The sequence below is a fragment of the Trachurus japonicus genome, chromosome 15 (genome assembly GCF_045865225.1).
Source record: "Trachurus japonicus isolate A0001 chromosome 15, Traja_1.0".
Lineage (NCBI taxonomy): Eukaryota > Metazoa > Chordata > Actinopteri > Carangiformes > Carangidae > Trachurus > Trachurus japonicus.
Genome location: NC_140921.1, coordinates 22261467 through 22281056, shown reverse-complemented (window position 1 = coordinate 22281056; position 19590 = coordinate 22261467). Strand labels below are relative to the sequence as shown.

The window sequence follows — 19590 nt, the reverse complement described above, 5'->3', positions numbered from 1 at the left end:
TGGGTGTGTGGTAGAGGCAATAACCCTGACTGTGTTTGAGGAGCTGATAGCAGGAAGATGTATGTCATGTCCCCTTGCCCATGGTTGTGTACCCAGCCTCTATCACTGACAAACATAAGGCTCCACAGGCTCTTATCTGGCCTGCTACAAGCAGCCAGCTGCCCCTGCAATGCAGTGTTTCACAAATAGATGTAGGAGACACATTTCAATCCACAGCCTGACCTTTTTATTGGCTCACACACAACCTGCCTGTTTTATTCTTCTCTCGTCTGCTTTTGTTGTTCAGATCGCTGTTGTGTGGATGGGCTTATAAATATGTGCTGTATGTGTAAGGGTTAATGACTGACGTCAGGGTCAAGCCCAGTGGTTATGATTTGGCACAAATTTAGTGCTTAGAGGTGTGGGGACAGTGATATGAATTTTCCTGTTAAATGCAAACTCAAAATATTATTTTATCATAGTTCCTCTGTACAGTACATGTGTTTATCAGCCTGTGTTGATGGACCTTTCTTATCATAGTTTCCTCAAATTCTGCTTTGCCAATATGTTACAAAACATTATTTTTATTCTTAATTGGAAAGACACATTAAATGTCTGTTTCTTTTTGCCTATCAGGGCAAAAATAAGTAATTTTAATTTTTCAATACCACCCCCAGTTAAATCGATGAATATTGAAGCACCAAGTGTCATGGTCAGAATATCATCAAGTTTTTGGTTTCTTGTCTGTGTCTGTTAGCTCCCAAAAACAGCTGCATAAACTTGACAACATTTTCTCATAAACAATGTAATGGACATATTCTATTCAGAAATCAATAGCTGTCAGCAGCTTGTTAAAAAAAAAAAAAAAGGTATTGGGCTTGGCATCAGCTCACCCCAAATGACATGTCCTAAGCTAGCTGTTTTAGCTAGCAGACTTGAGTTATTTAAACCACAAGTCTGAAGGCCAGCCTGTTGCACTGTTGGCCCTAAACTCAGGGTTGTATCTCAAACCTCTTCTAAGTGCTACTTGACCCTTCATAGCTTTAAAAGTATGAACATTAATCAACATACAACACAATAGATTTATAGTTATATCTAAGTGGAAGTGAGGCCCATATAAAGTGAGAGATTTGCCTAAACAGGAAGTTTTGGATTAAAGGATTGTAATCCACCTTCTTAACTTTGGACGCCAGCCACTCGTGGGCCGGTCAAAGCGTAAACAAACGCCTTTGGCTGGACTGTGCACACGTTAATATGATACAAAGGTCATAGTGCCTAGTACTGTGGTACTACAGGTAGCAGAAGTACACAGATTTATTATGAAGTGGTTGGATGTTGTAATAGAGGTGGGAGGCTCTTGTATTAGTGGACAAACATTTACCTGTCAGTGAGCAACACAAACACACTGAGTCATGTTTATTTGTCGGTTCCATGAATCTTAAGTGCTGTTATTTCTGAATTGTCACAATGTAGCTGCAGGACATTATTTGCTGAGACTGTCATTAAGGTGTTTTTAGACACTGTGGCGTTCATGTTGTGGTGTTCAGTTGCACAATTTTGCACAGACACAAACACCAGGGATATATAACGTTTGAGAGGTCTGCGGCAACAGAAGCTCACCAGTTCATCTGTCTTCTTTTCACCAGATGCTGACACATCAGTTACTAATCTTAGACTTTAAGTAGAGTGATACTACTTGTTCCAGCCAGGTTTGTTGTTTAACTGATACAAACAAGTGAGTTAGTAGCAGACCGCCCTAGTTCTTAACCTTTATGTTTGTAGGCCAGAAACCGGCACTCCTTTGCCCTCCCTTTGTGCTGCTGGGCCTCCAGTATTCCCACAGTCACATGACCTCTTCAGAGTGAAAGGCACCTTTGTGGCGTGGCTTTGCACTTCTTAATGAACGTGAGCTTGACTTGTGAGATGATGAGAAAGTAGCCGTGCGGCCACACTCGTCCTATACATCGAGTCAATCACCCTCACATCCTGTATGCCTTCAGAGCTCATCAGACCCCCTCCCCTTCCCCTCCCGAGCCTGTGTGACTTTATGATACAGTCCTGCACTTTCTCAGATTGTCAAAATCCCATTCACGGCCGAAGTGGAACACATGATGTTGGCCTAGCTTTACAGGAAGGATCTACCGTCCTTCGCTGCAGCACATTCTTTTGATCCTGGCAGCTTGGAGGTTTTTCAAAATAACTGGCAAAATAAAAAGGATAATACACACTGCTGCTCGCCTGCCCTTGAAGTTTCAAAAGCAGTTGGTTAGCATTAGGTGGATTAAAGCTCATTGTGGAAACAGCAAAGCCCCTCTCAAGTTTGCCTGTTGAACATGTAAATAAGCAGTGTGGACGGCAGGTCACCTTGCTTCAGTGAAGTTCAGGCAAGTCGCCATCATCAGATCTCATGTTCTTGAAGGACGTTTTGATGGAAGCCTTCCAAACCTTGTTCAGCACTACCAGGGTTATTGTGCTAGGTATAATGGTGTCTCTCAGTGTTATGTATCCATCGGTTTTTTTTTGTGTGTGTTTGTGTGTGTCTAAATATGTAAACATATTTTGTGAACACAATGTACAATCACCAGCGAACAAGTATTGGCTGCACCGGATAAGCTTGTGTCATCAACTCAATCGGTGGTGGATTCTTGTAAACATTGTTTTGCCACAGTTTTGTTACGCTTCTTTGTTTCGTGTCTTGTGCCAGTTTCCACGTCATATACCGCACAGGCTTTCTCTACACAGTAAAAAATGGGGTGTCAATATTTCAGAGTCAACCTATTTTAACCTAGAAAGAGTATTTACAACTATATGGAGAGTAAACCCACTCTAGAGTAGTAGTTAAAAGTCAGTGTAAAATCCCGCAGACATGCAGTATAACTTTAACTCCACGGAGAGTAGAGTTAAAAAATCAGTGTAAAATCCTGCAGACATGCAGTGTAACTTTAACTCCACGGAGTGACAAATCCGCGCCAGTCGGTCGTGACGTCTTGAACACTCTGGCGGCACATTGACGGTTAGTCTGGAGCAGTCAGGTCTGGAGTCCTGCCTGGGTCGGTAAGTAACATTATGAACGTTTAATAATTGTTTTCCATCTCAACACGGTTTTATCGGTTCATAAATGTAGATTGAGGACATGTTGCTCATTCCTCTGTTGAATGGCTGTCGAGTAGCTACACGTCCCATACAATATCAACTTGCTAGCAGTTCAGAAGTTAGACATTTCTCGTTAATTAAGCTGCACCATTAACTGCGTGTCTTTTTCTTCAATGTTGGTACACACAAAGACATGCTGCCTGTCTTATGGTAAAGTTTTATGTTATTGTTTACTAGTATGCTAATCGTTAAGCTAACCGCGAATTAGCTTGAAGCTAAGAAGTAGCTACACCACGGCATAGCCCCCTTCCCCCTCCCTCTCCCCCTCCCGACATGTGGCCTCAATACTCGACGACTCAAACGGTCAGTTGGTCGGTTTGCCATTTTCTGAATTGGCCAAAGTGGTGCCTTAAAAAATTACACAAAGACAGTGAAGTTGCACATGCCAGTTAGCCTACTGTACTGTTCCTAGCTCTCACTAAGGAATAAAGTTGTTAAGTTGTGCTTGTCCGTGTCCGGTTCCATTCACCCTGTTTATTTCTCCATAACGACCAGCTCACTGTGTGAAATTAATAATATGAGACAGAATGTTTATAAAAATAGGACTTAATGTTTTAGAAATGGATATTTTAAGCATACATTGGCATAGTATAAGTCCAGTCTCCTTTCCTCTGTGCTCCAGAATGCAGCATTAATTCAATAGATATGTGTAATAAATATTTTTGATTTGTTAATTAACTCAACTATGGCCACTTTGCCTTGTTGTTCACAGTAATCAAGCAGATGTAAGTGTAAAGCGTGGACCGTGGTAAGTAGGCTCAGGTTATGAAACATGGAACAATGTAAGCACGTTAATGGGTAACTCTTTGTTCAACTGTTTTTTTGTTTTTACCTTTGTTTATTTTAATAGAATATGCTGCTCCGTGTGTCATTTGGTGGGGAGCAGAAGTATGTCAGGCTCTCTGACCTAACATTGGATGCCTTCATGAAAGAAGGTGAGTACATCAGGATAACACAATATCACAACCTTTTACTTAGTTAATACACCTAATTCACCATAAAACATTCCTCTGACTTGATAACTGTTTCTGCTGTGCCTTTAAATGCATGGAATAACCTACTGACTTAAGTTTTCAACTCAACAGCATTTTGTGAAGACATGAGGCTCACTCCACTTATGATTTTGATTCTCATCAAAAGGAAATGGTCTTGTAACTGTAACATAATTTTTCCCTTTCCTTCCTTTACTTCAGTGTGCCAAAAATTTAACATACCAGAATGTAGGCAGCCAGATATGAAGGTATTTGACCAATCTGACACAGAAGTTGATGGAGAGGTCTTTGAAGAATTAGTGAAGGAGTCACCTGGAACCTTCCGAGTCATGTTGAGCAATGAAGAACTTGGTAATTACTGACCATTCACAAATGTGTTCATATTAAACTTTTGGTTTAAGGTTTGGATGGGAGTAATAACATTTCTATTTAATATGCTTCTGTTTTGTTTATATTCCTTAATGCACAGATGCTTCTCTGTCATCATCATCATCATGCTCAGCAGCATCTGAAGATACCATCATTCTGAACTTCACGATGGTTGACCCTCCTGAAGGCCGCTGCAGAAGGAAGTCAACATAAAAGGCCATGCCACATAAACTTAGAGGCAAAAGAGGTGGGTAGTGGACATTGTTAAATTTAATCTGGATTTTATTTTATTTGATGGGTAGTGTTTTTCTGTTATAATTTCCCCATTGTACATATGATTTAAACACTTCTGACTGTATATTTTGTTTCCATTTAAGTTGATTGAAAAAATCCTCACAATAAAGCCTGGGGGCGAACACATCATGCAAGAGTATGCAAAAACCAAATCCCTGAAAGATGCCACCAGAAGACAGATGATAAACATACTTGCTGCTGAGATGACACAAACACATGGGTAAGAATAGGCTCTAAAGAAACATTGTTAATATTGGATTGTTTTTAATTGAGTCTAATTGAGTGATTGTCATCATTGAATTCATACACTAGGACATCCCCCCCTAAAAATGTCAGGGTGATGTACGCACAGGGGATAGTTGCTCTGTTTCCATATCTGGAGGACCCATATTCACAACATGGATATGTAAGTAAAAGGGTTCTTACAACACACTTAATTGCCATTAGAAATGTTGATAGCATAGTCAGTCTGCATTTTTTTAAATTACACAGGAACATTACTACGACCCAGAGAGTGGTTCTGGATACCTTGCATGGCGGTTGAAGACCATTCAAAGAAAAGCTGCAGAGGAAAGAGGTGCCCCTGCTAGTAGATCTCCCAAGAGTAAGTATACTTATCAGTTACATATGATGTTGATGAATTGTGTAGGCAGGAGTCAATAAAATTGTGTTTTGTCTCAAGGTGGTGGGCCAGGCCGTGGTCAACCCAGACCCTTCACTGCTGACAAAGTGTTATCGGATGAGGAAGTGGAAGCAGCTATTGCTGTTTTGAAACACTCTGCTGATGAAGACACTGTCCGTGAGAAGATGAAAGCTACCTTCATTTATCGTCATTCAATGATCAACGATGAAAAGAGAGCAGCAGATGTCTTCTCAATCTCCCACGGTTTCTCGATACACCAGGACTGGTAAGTCCACATCTACATCTTCATAAGATGAATCAATGAAATATCCCATACAGCATGTGTTATGGGTACCGGTTGCAGATTCCTGTTAACAGTTGTGTCTGTGAACTGAGAAAATGTCTTACTAATGGCAGGACATGGCTACTTCAGTCGAGTTCTCACACACATTATCTATGCCATGACACAACATAAAACAGAAACATAAATCATAATGCTAGTTTTGCCTGCACTACACAGTAACTAAATGTATCGCCACCATCGCATTTTACATAACAGCGTCAAATCTATTTACTTGTGCCATATAAAAAGAATGTTTACTTAACAAAAGGTCTAACTAAAGGACTAAAGGTCACCATAACACAGAGACTGACCTGAAAAAATTGGAAAGAAGTCACCATTTGCTGGACACGGCTGCTTCAGTCAAGTTCTTACACACACGAAAATCCAGGATGAACTGCCTGAAAATCTCTGCCTCTGGGGCGGTTCCTGGCCTTCTACTGCCCCCTATTGTTCAAAATGGGGAAGGCTCAAAACTATGTTCTCGCAAAAACAGAAAATAATTTAAGTCCACAAATGTGGGCGCACATAGTGGGCATCATACATGCAGTGTCTCTCATCTCAACTTTCTTTGCACTTTGTTTTTTGTATTACAGATAGAACAAGATTTCAGGCTGCTGTTTGATGAAGTGACGGCAAACAAATTTTTGGAAAAGTGGCCCACCAGTCTCAAAGCAAAAGTAATCACAGAGTGCCATGGACTTGTACCGAGCACAGAGCTCCTAGATTTGATGAGGAATGCTGAGTCAACAGTTGTGGTTGAGAATGGTAAGACAGGGACTGTTTGTAATTCTGCCAGTTCAACGTACATGTAGCATAGATATTTCATATTTTATATATCTTATACACTGTCTTTTTTATTTTATGATTTTTGGAAACAGGCACAATAACACACTTGACTATGCATTGTACTGTACAGTAATATCGATGATATAATGAATTATAACCTATCATTATCTTAATGCTAACCTGATGTTTGTTGCCATTTAGGCTGGGACAGTGACATGTCCGCCATCTTGCTGCTCCTTCATCTCCTGCCACCATCTGCCCAGGGTAGGAAGAGGCCAGGGAAGATGTCTGCAAGTCAGGCTGTGGAACACCTCATCAAATTCATAAAAGTATGCTGGACAGTTGTTTGTCATATGCTTTTCATCACTTCAGTTTCATGTACAGTGATCTATTGCGAGAGACTGGTCACTAAATATTGCTGTTTAACGTTTGATTGTAGGCTGGAACCAGTGTACAGCAGCATCTCAACAACATCAGCCAAAGCAGCCAGCCTTACCTCCTCGCTCAGGGGCCTACGAGAAGCAGCATCCACACCTTCTTTATTGTCATCGACAAGTATGCACTACATGTAAGGCAACAGGTTCAGTGGGAGCCCTTGACGAACTCTTTAAGGCCCATTACATCTTTGGTACCTCCTACAGTCCTTCCCTTGCTAACTTTTTCACTTTTCTGCAAACAACTATCTACAACATTGACGTTGGGGAAACAAGGGAAACTCCCAGAGTTGCTGAACTGCGAGCAAGAATGATGCATTAGTGTCTGCTTAGATTAAACAATGAGGTGTTTTCTCTGCAGAAGTGACCATGGCAGTCCAAACAGCCTTATAAAGCACCTTAAGGTAATGCATGGTCTCTGTACTGGCCGTACTCTTCATCTTAAATGTGGCCAAGTAGGATGCCCACGTTCTTTTGGTAGCTTTTCTGGCTTTAGAAAAACACCTGAACAAGTGCCACGTAAGCGATTCAGTTGATTCTGTAGGAGAAGGTGGTTTTTCACCAGACCAAAGTGTTCTTGATACAAATAATGCCACTGATGTTGATGTGTTGTCTGACCATGTAGAAGCAGAGTCTACATTATCTGCAGAAGACCTTGTAAATAGTTGTGCATCTGTCATTTCTGATTTAAAGCAGCAGGTGTAGGCCAAAGTGTGGTAAACTCTGTTGTGATTTCCATGGAAGAGATTGTTCAAGATATTCAGCAGCATGCTAAAGAAACTGTTGTTCAGCATGTATTCAGTGATGAAAGAGAAAGTGTAACATGCAAGAAAGTTGAAGCATGTTTTGATGGGTTGGAGAATCCTTTCACAATTCTTAATTCAGAATACAAGCGATCCAAATTTTTATCCAGCAAGTGGGAAAACTGTAGAACCAGTTGAATGTGTAATTGGCTCCAGATTTGACACAAGACGAAATAAAGAGACTGGGACATATGATCAGATAGTTGTTCAAGATAAATTCATGTATGTTCCAATTTTATCTACATTGGAGTCGATATTTAAAAGTAAGTATGTTGCAGAAATGTTGAAAAAATCAGACACTGATGACTCGAGACTAAGAGATATTTGTGATGGATCTTTTTCAAGACTCACCCTCTGTTTTCAACTGAAAAGCAAACAGTGCAGATACAAATGTTTTACGATGACTTCGAGGTTGCAAATCCTCTCGGTTCCAAGCGAGGTATTCATAAACTAGGTGCAATATATTTTACCCTAAGAAACTTCTCTCCAAAATGGAATTCATTTTTGGCCAACATACACCTGTGTGCCCTTTTTCATGCACAAGATCTTAAACGGTACGGTTTTAGTGAAGTTCTTGCTCCTGTTGTTCGAGACATTAAAGTTTTAGAGAAAGATGGTATTGAGATTCCCCTATACGGTGGTCGTGTTCGTGGCAGTGTGGTACAGGTAACTGGTGATAATTTAGGCATACATAGCTTGTTTGGTCTGGTGGAGTCGTTCAGTGCAAGGTACTGTTGCAGATTTTGTTTAGCTGAAAAAGGTGACTTTCAAACAGAATTCTCAGAGGAGTCTTCAAAAATTGTGTTGCGCACAAAAGACACCCACACAGCTCACTGTCAAGAAATGACTGATAATCCATCTCTCCCATATGTTTTTGGTGTGAAGAGGTCAAGCTTATTGAATTCACTGACATATTTTCACACTACTGAGAACTTCTCAGTTGATGTGATGCATGACATTTTGGAGGGAGTGGCCCAGTACGAATTGAAGCTGTTGTTTTTGTATTTTAAAGAACAACATGTTACACTGGAGGAGCTGAATTCAAGAATACAAAGTTTTGATTATGGATTCATGGAGAGAAACAATAGGCCAGTGGCAGTGAATTTAGGTGGAGAGTCTAATGATCTGGGACTGAATGCGGTTCAGTCATGGTGCTTATTGAGAAATACTCCACTCCTCTTTGGAGATTTGGTAACTCCTACTGACCAACATTGGGGCCTACTTCTTTTATTACTACAAATAATAAACATTGTCTTTTCTGCCATGGTATCTCAAGGAATGTGTGTATATTTAAAACATTTGATTGTGGAACACCACAAACTGTTCAAGATGTTGTATCCCCAGAAAAACCTTTTACCAAAGCACCATTTTCTTATACATTATCCCCGCTGCATCCAGAAAATAGGACCTGTACTTCATAGTTGGTGCATGCGCTATGAAGGCAAGCATAATTTTTTTAAGAGACAGCTCAAGTCATTTAAAAATATCACCAAAACGCTGGCCAAAAAACACCAGCATCATATGGCATGTATTTGGCGATCTTCAACAACTTTTAGTCGGTTAGACATTGGTCCTGGAAAAAATGGTGTCTTTAGAAATGGTAAAAGGTGGTTCTGAAATTGTCGAGGCAATGCAAGTGTCCTCCAGTGTTCAAGTTATGAAAGTGAATTGGGCTAAACACAATGGTTTTATTTACCGCAAACATTTGGTTATTTGTGGTGCAGTTGAATGTGAAATGCCTCTCTTTTACCAGATTGAGTCTGTCCTGATAATTCATGAAAAACTGTTGCTGCTCACTTTGCCTTTATTTACTGTAAGTTTTCAAGAACATTTCCATGCGTATGAAGTAACAAGGAGAAAGCAAGATTTTGTTGTCTTTCATGTTGACAAACTGCCTTATCCCAGGCCTTTTGACATACAGATGTCCTATGGAGTGAATGACACAGCTCTTTTTGTTGTTCCATATTGCTTCATCTGGTGAGCATTAAAGGAAGTTGTGACTGTAACCTTAATTGTTTGTGTTTTATTTCTACAGTATTTGATTATTAGTTTATTATTGTTTAGATCAAAGCAGTTCAGTAGTATAGTACATATCACCTAGATATAATAAAATTAAAAAGTAACACTGTGGAGAAATAAAAATGAAATATTACACATTATAGTGTCATTTTAAGAACCACATTTGGAGTAAAATTAGCTCTATAAAGTGTAATCATAATACTCTGAACAGTGTGAACAAACTTCAGTGTTAAATATTTTTACACATTTCATTGTTAATTTTGACACAGAATTGAGTAGAATTAACTCTATAAAGTGTAATCATAATACTCTGAACAGTGTGAACAAACCTCAGTGTTAAATATTTTTACACATTTCATTGTTAATTTTGACACAGAATTGAGTAGAATTAACTCTATAAAGTGTAATCATAATACTCTGAACAGTGTGAACAAACCTCAGTGTTAAATATTTTTACACATTTCATTGTTAATTTTGACACAGAATTGAGTAGAATTAACACTGAAAATTTGACACTGGCCATTGAGTCAATTTTACTCTATTTTTGAGTGGGACCAAATGTTATCTGAAATGGAGTTAAATTCAACTCTATAAGAGTTAAATTGACACTTTGTTTTTTACTGTGTATGCAGGAAACCATTTTGTACATGTGCAGCGTAGGCTTATCTGACCCAGTGTTCTGTTAAACAGGGCTGAGGTGACATAGAGACAGAGATTAAAGTTTCTCACAGAGGATAGCGTTTCGGTGCTGCTGTATTGGGTCCTGTCATGCTGCGGGGCCGGGTTACAGCAACAGGAGCCAGTGAATCTAAGGGAGTGCTGGCTTTTGTTCTCTGCTGTCGTGCTCCTCTGGAGACATCTGTCCAGTGCTCATCTCAGCTGCTCATCCCCACTTTGTAACGCTGCCTCCATTTCATTCTCTGTGCTGTCTTTTGGGATATTAAGCCCCGCAGTGGACAGTGGATGTATATATTTTCCCATTAGCCTTTGCCAGCTTTGAGGTGCAAAAAATGTGTTTAGATGCAGTGTGACAGCTCTAAATATGGTGGAGGCTCACGTACCTGTCAGAAGCACAGAGGGGAGGGGAGTGGGGGGGGTGCGCAGTTACAGGCAGATTTTTATGAGGACAGTCAACAGGAGCGTGAATAGAAGCTGAACGTTTCTGTCAAGCTCGGACTCGGCTCATGTGCCCACCTCGGCCCTTCAGCCGGCTGTGTTACTTGAGCGCCTCGACCCGAGCGCTCCTCTCCTGCATCGTCATGTTTTATTCAGCATCGGAGGAGTATTGGAAAATCAAGCGGGCAGCAACCCGAGCAAATAATCCCAGTTGGTCATCCAGTGTCTTTCACAGAGGACCCCCCTCTACTCCCCCATGGCCCTAGCAACAGAGCACACCTAGACCTCAGCATGATGATGACAGAAGGCTGCAGATTTGACATCCATTATTCAGCTGTGGGAGCAGGAGGCTTTCAGTGTCCACACACAGTGTACTGTGGGGATTTGCTGAGTCAGCTACTGAGGCCGCTGCTAGAGATGGGCACCTGGAAGACTTAATATTGAAGTGACCGACCAACAAAATCATTTCAGTTGGTTTTTGCTCCTGTTCAGCAGAGGCAGTATTGAGGTTGTTTTCTGGCACTGACAGATGCTTCTGTCTCATTGAGTCATGACTCAGAGGAAATACGAGCAAGGCATGGAGCAGTAAAACTGGATTGAAACCATCTTTTCTGAGGTCTGCGTCTGTGTATCACAGACATGCAGACGAACTGTCCTCCCATAAGATATCAAGGCAAATCAAGATGTGAATGGAACAGGTGACTGATGTGCCAATACTCGCAACCCCGGGACATCAGGGGAAAATGGAAGAATGGTTACAATCACAGGCCGTGGATAATTTTGTGACTTTATGGTGAACAATTTTGTTCAGGCATAACGATTTCCAGTAAAACCCCCAGAACGTTTCCATACTCAGGAATCACATTTAAGGGTTATGGGACTTCTTGGACTACATTTAGAAATTAGATCTCTAGATCACACTGCTCTTGAATATTTCCAATTATTTGAATCTCCAAAGAACTGTTTCCTACTTCCTAGTGGGAGTAAAAGGGGATGCGTGTTTCCTCCATTCCATGCATATCTGTCACCTGTTAAAAACAGGAAATGTAACACCAAACTGTAGGTACATGTCATCCAGTCTGACACTGTCAGGTAGCAAGTACCGGTAGTCCAAATCCTGTCAGAGAAGCACTGGCCCATGTTGTAGCTCTCAATCCACCTTAAGCCCAGTTTTACACCAACCTATTGCATGACTATTATGCAGCGGCTCAATTTAAACCTGAGTGTAAGTGTAGATTTCATGATGGAGCAAATCTTCTCTCCAAAGTGTATTAATGGTGGACGGGGTGCTTGCTCTAACCTATCCACTCTATGAGTAATAACCTGCCAGGCTTTTTTCTCATGGATTAAATAGCACAAATGTCTTCATCTAAATAATGGCCCAAAATGTACATAATCATAGCCTGAGAGGAAAAACAAACAGCTCTATAACAGTCTCCCCCCACATTGAAATTTTGCCAGGGGTTTATGGGAGGCGTGTGTAGACTAATCATTGTTTCATTCATCCAGTGAAATGCCAGCTGTTCAAGGTTCAGTGTAATTATGAAAATGAGAACATAAATGTCACACGCGGATAGTCAGGCTGCAATTGGGTCGAAGGCTGTTGGCTTCTGACACAGCAGATCCTCCTAGCAACAGGCTCGTCTCGAGCTCAGCTCAATGTGAAAATCTTCACCATTTGGATCGTCGTATTAACTATCAGAGAAAAATTTGTTTTTATTTGTTTCTATTTTGATGAGAAGCAATAGATCTCATAGTTTGGGAGCTAAGCTGTGCTAGTCATGATCTGGTGTTGCTGGTTTTCTCACACCAATTATTCACATCTAACCTATGACTAATATGATTAGTATACAGCAGCTAAAATGAGAGCATAACTAGATTATTGAACTTGGCCACATGCAGTCAGACACACACAGGGGTGATGAACTCTCTAGCCAGTCACACTCTGCTTATAAATTATGGAAAAGTAATATAATGTCACAGTTGGAGATGTACTGTTGTAAGGTCAAGGAACTTGGATATCAGATGGGGGAGGGGGAGGGGTGTGTATTGTTCAAGAAAACCAGACCAATTAATTGGGATAAAGTGCAGCAGACAGGCTAAACATTTAATGGCTCTGTTCTTGTGAGGAGGCACAAGTTGGAGGAGGTGGACTCCTCCTGCCTCATATCTCTTTCTAATTTAAGAACGGTTTACGCCAAAGGGAGGAGAGGCAGAGGATGTGTCGGGATACTTGTGAGCAGCAGGGAGAGGAGAGGGGGAGTTTAATATGGTTTGGCTTGAGGCCAGAACGAGGCATTTGTCTGGATGTCACCCAAAAGGGAGACTCTGTCCTCAGTTTGTCCGCATCCTGTTCTCTGCTCTCCCTGCTTGCACATCCAAGCAGCGGTTATCAGAATATTGTGTTCACGCTCACAGGGATGCCCTGGTGAATTTAGGTTTGAGTTTGCAGTGTGATTAATTCTACAAGCAATGTCAGAGGGATGCAGCTCAAACCACAGGCAAAGCAAAAACTTAACCATTCGAAACAGTGCACACATAAGGTGCAGGTTGTCCCCCTTTAGCATTTATTGTTTAAAGCACAGTATTGATTTTTTTTCTAATAACAAGTAGAATCTGACATTGTGATGTGATCTAAAAACTAATCCCTTGGAAATCTCTCCCCCTGAGTCCAGATGGCAGGATGAAGGGCCTGTTGGTTTGTCCCGGTGTGTGTTTGTGCATTGAACACTTCCTGCAGTGCTGTCAGATATGCTTGACAAGCAGTCAGCATTACAGCTTGTTTGCCTATAGGGTTTATGTATCGATCTTGGCCGAGTTCATGCAGAGTCACCGACCCAGAGTGATTTTGTGTGCGTGTGTGTTCCATCTAGGCCATTTAGTCTGGAGTCATTTTAGAGACTTTGATCACTGCCTCCATCTTTATTCTGGGAACAGGTGAAAAATGGCTTCAGCAGCGTTTTCCCAAATAAACTTGATTCAAGCACAAACCTTATGTTCGTGTTTGAAGTGAGGGACCTGCTGATTCCATGCTTTTCACTCAAAGGAGACATGAAAAGATTATATTAGTCTCACTTCCTCCCTTTCACTCTCTCCTCTCATCAACATGCACAAACAAACTCACACACGTGCCTCAGTGGCTTAAGATGGTTTTAGACTTTTCTTTGTCCTCAGATGCTTCCTAATACTCATGGACCTATTTCATCTTTACAGAACGATTGTGAACATAGTGAAACTGGTTCTCTACAGCTATGTTTACGTAATAAAGCTTACCCTTTACTTGAAATAGAGTCCAAAGTCACATGCTACCTGACTCTTGGGCTAACCTACCTATTGTATTGTCTAATCTGTGGATAAGGTTATGATATGATTTCTAAAAACACATGAACAGTCACTACTTCATCTAACCTGTGTGTGTGTTTGTTTTCAGGAGCTGCTGGGTGTGCTTTGCAACAGACGAGGACGACCGCACGGCAGAGTGGGTGCGTCCATGTCACTGCCGCGGTTCCACCAAGTGGGTTCACCAGGCCTGTCTGCAGCGTTGGGTGGATGAGAAGCAGCGGGGCAACAGTACGGCACGCGTGGCTTGCCCACAATGCAACGCAGAATACCTCATCGTCTTTCCCAAACTGGGTAGGTTGCATCTCACAAGGGATAAAACTGATGGGGAGAGGAATAGTAGATGCACCAGGTCCATTACTGAAAAGGGACTCAAGTTAATTATAATCGATAATTATTATAACATAATTCAAAAGTATTTACAGAAATCTGAATGATAAAACTCCCAGACCTGCAATGTTGAGTGTCCTGTACCATGGTATGGTACTAAGAAGACGGTCTGTCTGCCGCTTGCCATCCATACTACAATAATGTACTGACAAAGTGCCATAACCTTTCTAACTCATAAGTTTGAATTTAATTTACTGGGCCTTCAAAATGTCATTACAGCTCTCATTTTTCACAAGCTGTCAACATTGAGGCAGCATTATAGAACAAATTTCCATGTGAACAGCCCGCTGAAGCGCCTCTTTGAGGGCACTCTTAATAGCTGTTGCCTGTAACTGTACCCAAAATCTCTGAGAGCTATTCAGTTTGTCTTGCCTGAGTGCATGTTTATTTACTCGGGAGCCAGCGCAGGTTCCGTGGTGATCTGGGTAAACATTTCCTTTCAGCCTGATGAGGAACAGAAGGGCGCTCGCTTGTTGTACAGCCCGGCTCCTGGCTGATTGACCAGCAGCAGTTCAGAGAAGTGACTGCCTCAATTATCCCAACACGTCAGAGTGACGAGGGCTTCAATTGTTCCCAAACACCAGCTATGACTCATCTAAATACAACACATGCTGCCATTCTTATTTGGCCAGATTCTGCCCATTACTCCGTTTCCCTCTGTCTCAGAGCCCTTCATACATCTATAAGACAACAACACGCTTCGTCATCCCTCTGTTTTTGAGAAATATATTACCAATACAGTAGACATACTAATATTGGTTTAATCCCGTAGTTCATTTTTCCTGCTAAACATGAAGATTGAACAAATGAAGGTTAAGAGTTCACACTTGTGACTTGGTTACCTATCAGCCACTGGGCTACTTGCCTTTCAACCTCAAAGAGAGAGATGTTGCAATTTGAGACAGGAGCTGGCCTCAAGACAATGTCTGCAGGAGGCCTGGCCTGGCTGGTAAACAGGTTCATGTTTATTTATAGTGACCAAGCCTGCACTGTCAGTCACTTTGGTGCTATAAGCAGAGGGTTTGAGCTCAGCTTCTTTAGACACTTCCTCCTCTTCAGTAAATAAGCTGTGTATGTTTGTCTCCCTGTGAGAGCTGATTACTGAACACTTGGCTGTTTGCTGCCTATTTGCTAATGTGTCTGTCTGCCTCTTTCCCTTTATTTTTTTCATATTAATTGGCCTACCAATCCCGATAGGCCAGTCAATTAGTGTTGTATCAGAAAATATAAGACCCAGCAGAACAGCCCAGCAGGCCCTGATAACTCACATAATTGTTTAAATGTTTTACGTGGTAATTATAAGTCATTAAAACATCATTAAAATGTCACATTGTTTGGCTCACAAATAAAAAAAGCTTTGTATTATCTGAGAAAGCTTCCACCTAATATCTGGATTTGAAAAAGTTCCTATGAGGTTTTTTAAAATCCTTGTAAAACAGAGTCGTGCCAAATCAATGCACGTCTGACCGAGACACTCAAAGTCAGTGTTTTTGGTTTAGGTCTTATTTCTTCATGAAAATGATTTGATCTTTTAAACAGCTGAGTTGCAGTCTAACAGGAAGACAAATTTAAAAGTGTGTTTTGTTGAACAAGGAGGTTTCAGTATCACCCAGGCTGACAGCTCTGCAGCTGCACTCAGCACAAAGTGTTAGGATCAGGCCTAACCACACTGTGATCTCTGCCCCGATGTCTACATGATGTGATTAAGATCTAGGACATTTACGTCAATTCAAAAACATAGTCAAGTCAGTTTTGATTTCTGCAACAAGGATAGAGCAGGTCTACGCCATACTATATTTAATGTTTATTGCAATAATAGACACTAGAGACCCAGTCATGGACATTATGTCTGTATTTATACACAGTATATGTTCTATTCAGCTGTTTCTATTTTCAGCCATTGTTAATGTAAGTGTTCAGTAGAAATGTCTCCAGCTGTACAGATTATTGAAAGTAGTGATGATTAATTCATAGGTTTGTTTGGTAGGTTTGCGATATAAATGGAGTGGGTTGTTCAGTATTTTGCCACCCAAGTGTTTTCACTGCAGGTAAAGAATAACTCTGAATTAATCGATACCAATGAAGGAAGCACAAAGACGATGTGATGTGATTCAGTGAAATTGCATTGAAGCTATGCCTGACTGGTTGCCAAGCAACATGGCAAGAGAAGTATGTACTGACTATTACGTCGAACTCAGATACACTGGATGACGTTCCTTCCTCGTGCAGTCTGTGCTGTGTTATTTCTCTGTACACAAAACTACATAAAGAATTATGGTGCTTACAGGAAGACTTAAGAAACCAATTTCAAAGTCCACTGAAATTAGATCTTTGCCAATGTAATTTAATTGAATGTATGTCTATGCAGAAACTAATCAAATATTTTTTAGGAACAATATTCAAACTCAAGCTAAACTGGATGTAAATTAATTCTATTTCAGTCTGAGGTCTTTCAAAGCGGGATACACAAACATGTTTGTCTTATCTAATGTTAGAGTCTCACTCACATGCTCTGGCTTCAGGACACATCATGAATCAAGTCTCTGTTTCACACAGTAGCTTTTGAAGTCATGATTTAGACACATTGCATCAGTGTTTTCTTACAGTGTGCCACATCATTATGTGTTTGTGGTTAGTTATTCTTGGCCAGCTCTTATTTTTATAACAGGCGGTTATAAAAAGGATTTGTAGGTCAGAATTTAAAATGTTTAACCTGAAGCTCATCAGCTCCTGATGCCCACTCCCATGTTTGTGTTTGTTTGTCATCTGTGTAGATCCTCAAGTGGTTTGGCCAAATTGGCCAACGGCAATGGAGCATTGTGATGGATGGGCCAGTGGTTTATTTTGAAAGGGAACTTCCTCAGAGCAACCAGAGCCGTGTGTTACCTTTGATTTAGGCATGAGGAACCCTCTTTGGTTTCCTTCAAGTGTAGGCGAGTGTGAGGATGTGGTTGAAAACACTGCACATTTAACTGGAAGCCTGTTGAAGGGAAAACTTCAGTTTATATTCTTAAAGCAGATATCAGTGGAATGTTTTTGTTAATATAAGTCCTAAATAGTCCTATTTTCCGTCAGCAATCACTTACATGAAGTATTTCAGCCTAAACACGAGTCTCTCCGTCACTCTGCTCTGCTGTAACCCGAGGAGAAAATTTTCCTTGTGGGATACAAGTGTTATCCAATGAGGGGAGAGAACGGCATGAAGGGCTGTGTGTGCAGCCAAGGGATGCGCGTGAATGTGGTGACGTAGCACGAGGACCAATTGATGCCTGACAAGGGCGGGGGCTGCTAACTCATGGTGCGTTCAAGGAAACTCGTACTTTGTGTTTTTCCTTCCTGTGAAGTCATACCAGTTCGATCTGGTACGAGTTCACGGGTCGGAAGTTACGAGTGGCCGTTATAGGGAACTTTCACAGACAACAGAACGGTAAAAACACGAGCTACGGGTTACCTGGAACGCTACCAAGTCGTAGTTGTGACTTGAAGCTGTAACTTACGGTTTCAAAAGCCTGCCTTGAACACAGCATTAGCCGAAACGGCCGTGCCGCTGTTATCTGCTTTAAGTGCGAGAAGTGTCTGATAAGGCCGGGGAGTCGGTGGGATATCTATACCACATAAATTAGGATTTGATTAGTGAGGTCTAAATCTGGAAGGTAGTGCAGCTCAGGAGGAGAGATGTACTCGAGAGAGTTGAGAGCAAGCTTAATTTTTTAATGCTTTTTTCTGCCATAGCTGGAGGCATTATGTTTTTGTGTTTTTCATTCTTCTATATGTATGACAAGCACATCAGGAAACCAAACCCATATTAGACAATATTTCATACACCCGTTTATATCCAAAAGGTCAACTTCACTGTTCTGCAAATGCACTACACAATACACCTTATTAAATATCTTAACTGCATACATTAAGTCTCCACAGACATGATGTTAACTGCATTTTGACTGGTCGGCAGAGGCAGTACTTCTAGTTTCCATTCATTTGTTAATGGACAGAAGAGTGCACTGCCTGGAAATGAAGTAATGAGAGAGAGCGTGTCACTTTAAATGTCTGTTTTCATTTAAGAGGTAAACATAAAACATAAAACTTTTGAGGTGATTTCTCACCATAATGTTCTTTAGACAAATTTTAGGTAAATTGTCCTCGTACCAGCTGAGTGTCACTGATGTAACTAGGCAGGAAGTGGAGCAGCGGTTTGCTGAATGCACAGAGCTTGTTGAGTGTACCTGATAGGCACTCCCACTACAGGGAAAAGTGCCTTTTTCTTAATCCCATTAGCAAGTGTCAGACAGAGGTGGTGATGGAGCTGTGCAGGGATGCTGGATGTGTCTGGGAAGAGAGGACTGGTAGTGAAAGTGGGTCATGGGAGGAGCTGACGGAGCAGCTCATCAAAGGCTGAAAGGAGATGAGAGGAGTGACGTTGGCGCTCTGCTGATGAATCCATGAAATCACAGCTGTCCTCCAGTGTTTGCCTATGACTTCAACATCACATTTCACACATCATTAGAACTCTGCTCGGCGACGGCGACATCTCCAGATTATAAACAGGATGTGCCTCAGACAGGATCCTTTCCTGCCCGGGTACTCCATGCAAACACCGCCGTCTGATCTGCTCATTTTGCATCTTTGGCGCTGCATGCTGTCAAAATGCATTTGAGTTTCTTAGTTGGTCTACCACATAGATGGATTTTACCACATCGTGATTGTTTTGCTCGAGTCTGATTTGAATTTCCATTTCTTGCTGTAATTTTAAAACATTCATCCTCGAGCAACCCACAGGGTTCTCAGAGCTCAACCACCATGACAACATTTGAACCAAACATCAAGAAAAAGATTATCTCACATCTGCATTCAGTTTTTGCACAGAATGCAAATGAGCCCTCTAATAGTTCATTATATTTTGATTTCCACTTGATGAATAGTGACTGTTTTTCAGAAATCCAGGATAATA

At 41.2% G+C, this 19590-nt stretch overlaps 1 protein-coding gene and 1 pseudogene across 1 annotated transcript in view; both read left to right on the top strand.

The window, feature by feature from the left end:
* Positions 1-19590, top strand: part of marchf5 (membrane-associated ring finger (C3HC4) 5) — a 33431-nt gene that overhangs the window by 4723 nt on the left and 9118 nt on the right. The window contains exon 2 of the mRNA XM_085800536.1: positions 14341-14543. Within this exon, the coding sequence (XP_085656662.1) occupies positions 14341-14543 (203 nt within the window). The remainder of the gene's footprint in view (positions 1-14340; positions 14544-19590) is intronic.
* LOC146973709 (uncharacterized) lies at positions 4910-7439 on the top strand (annotated as a pseudogene).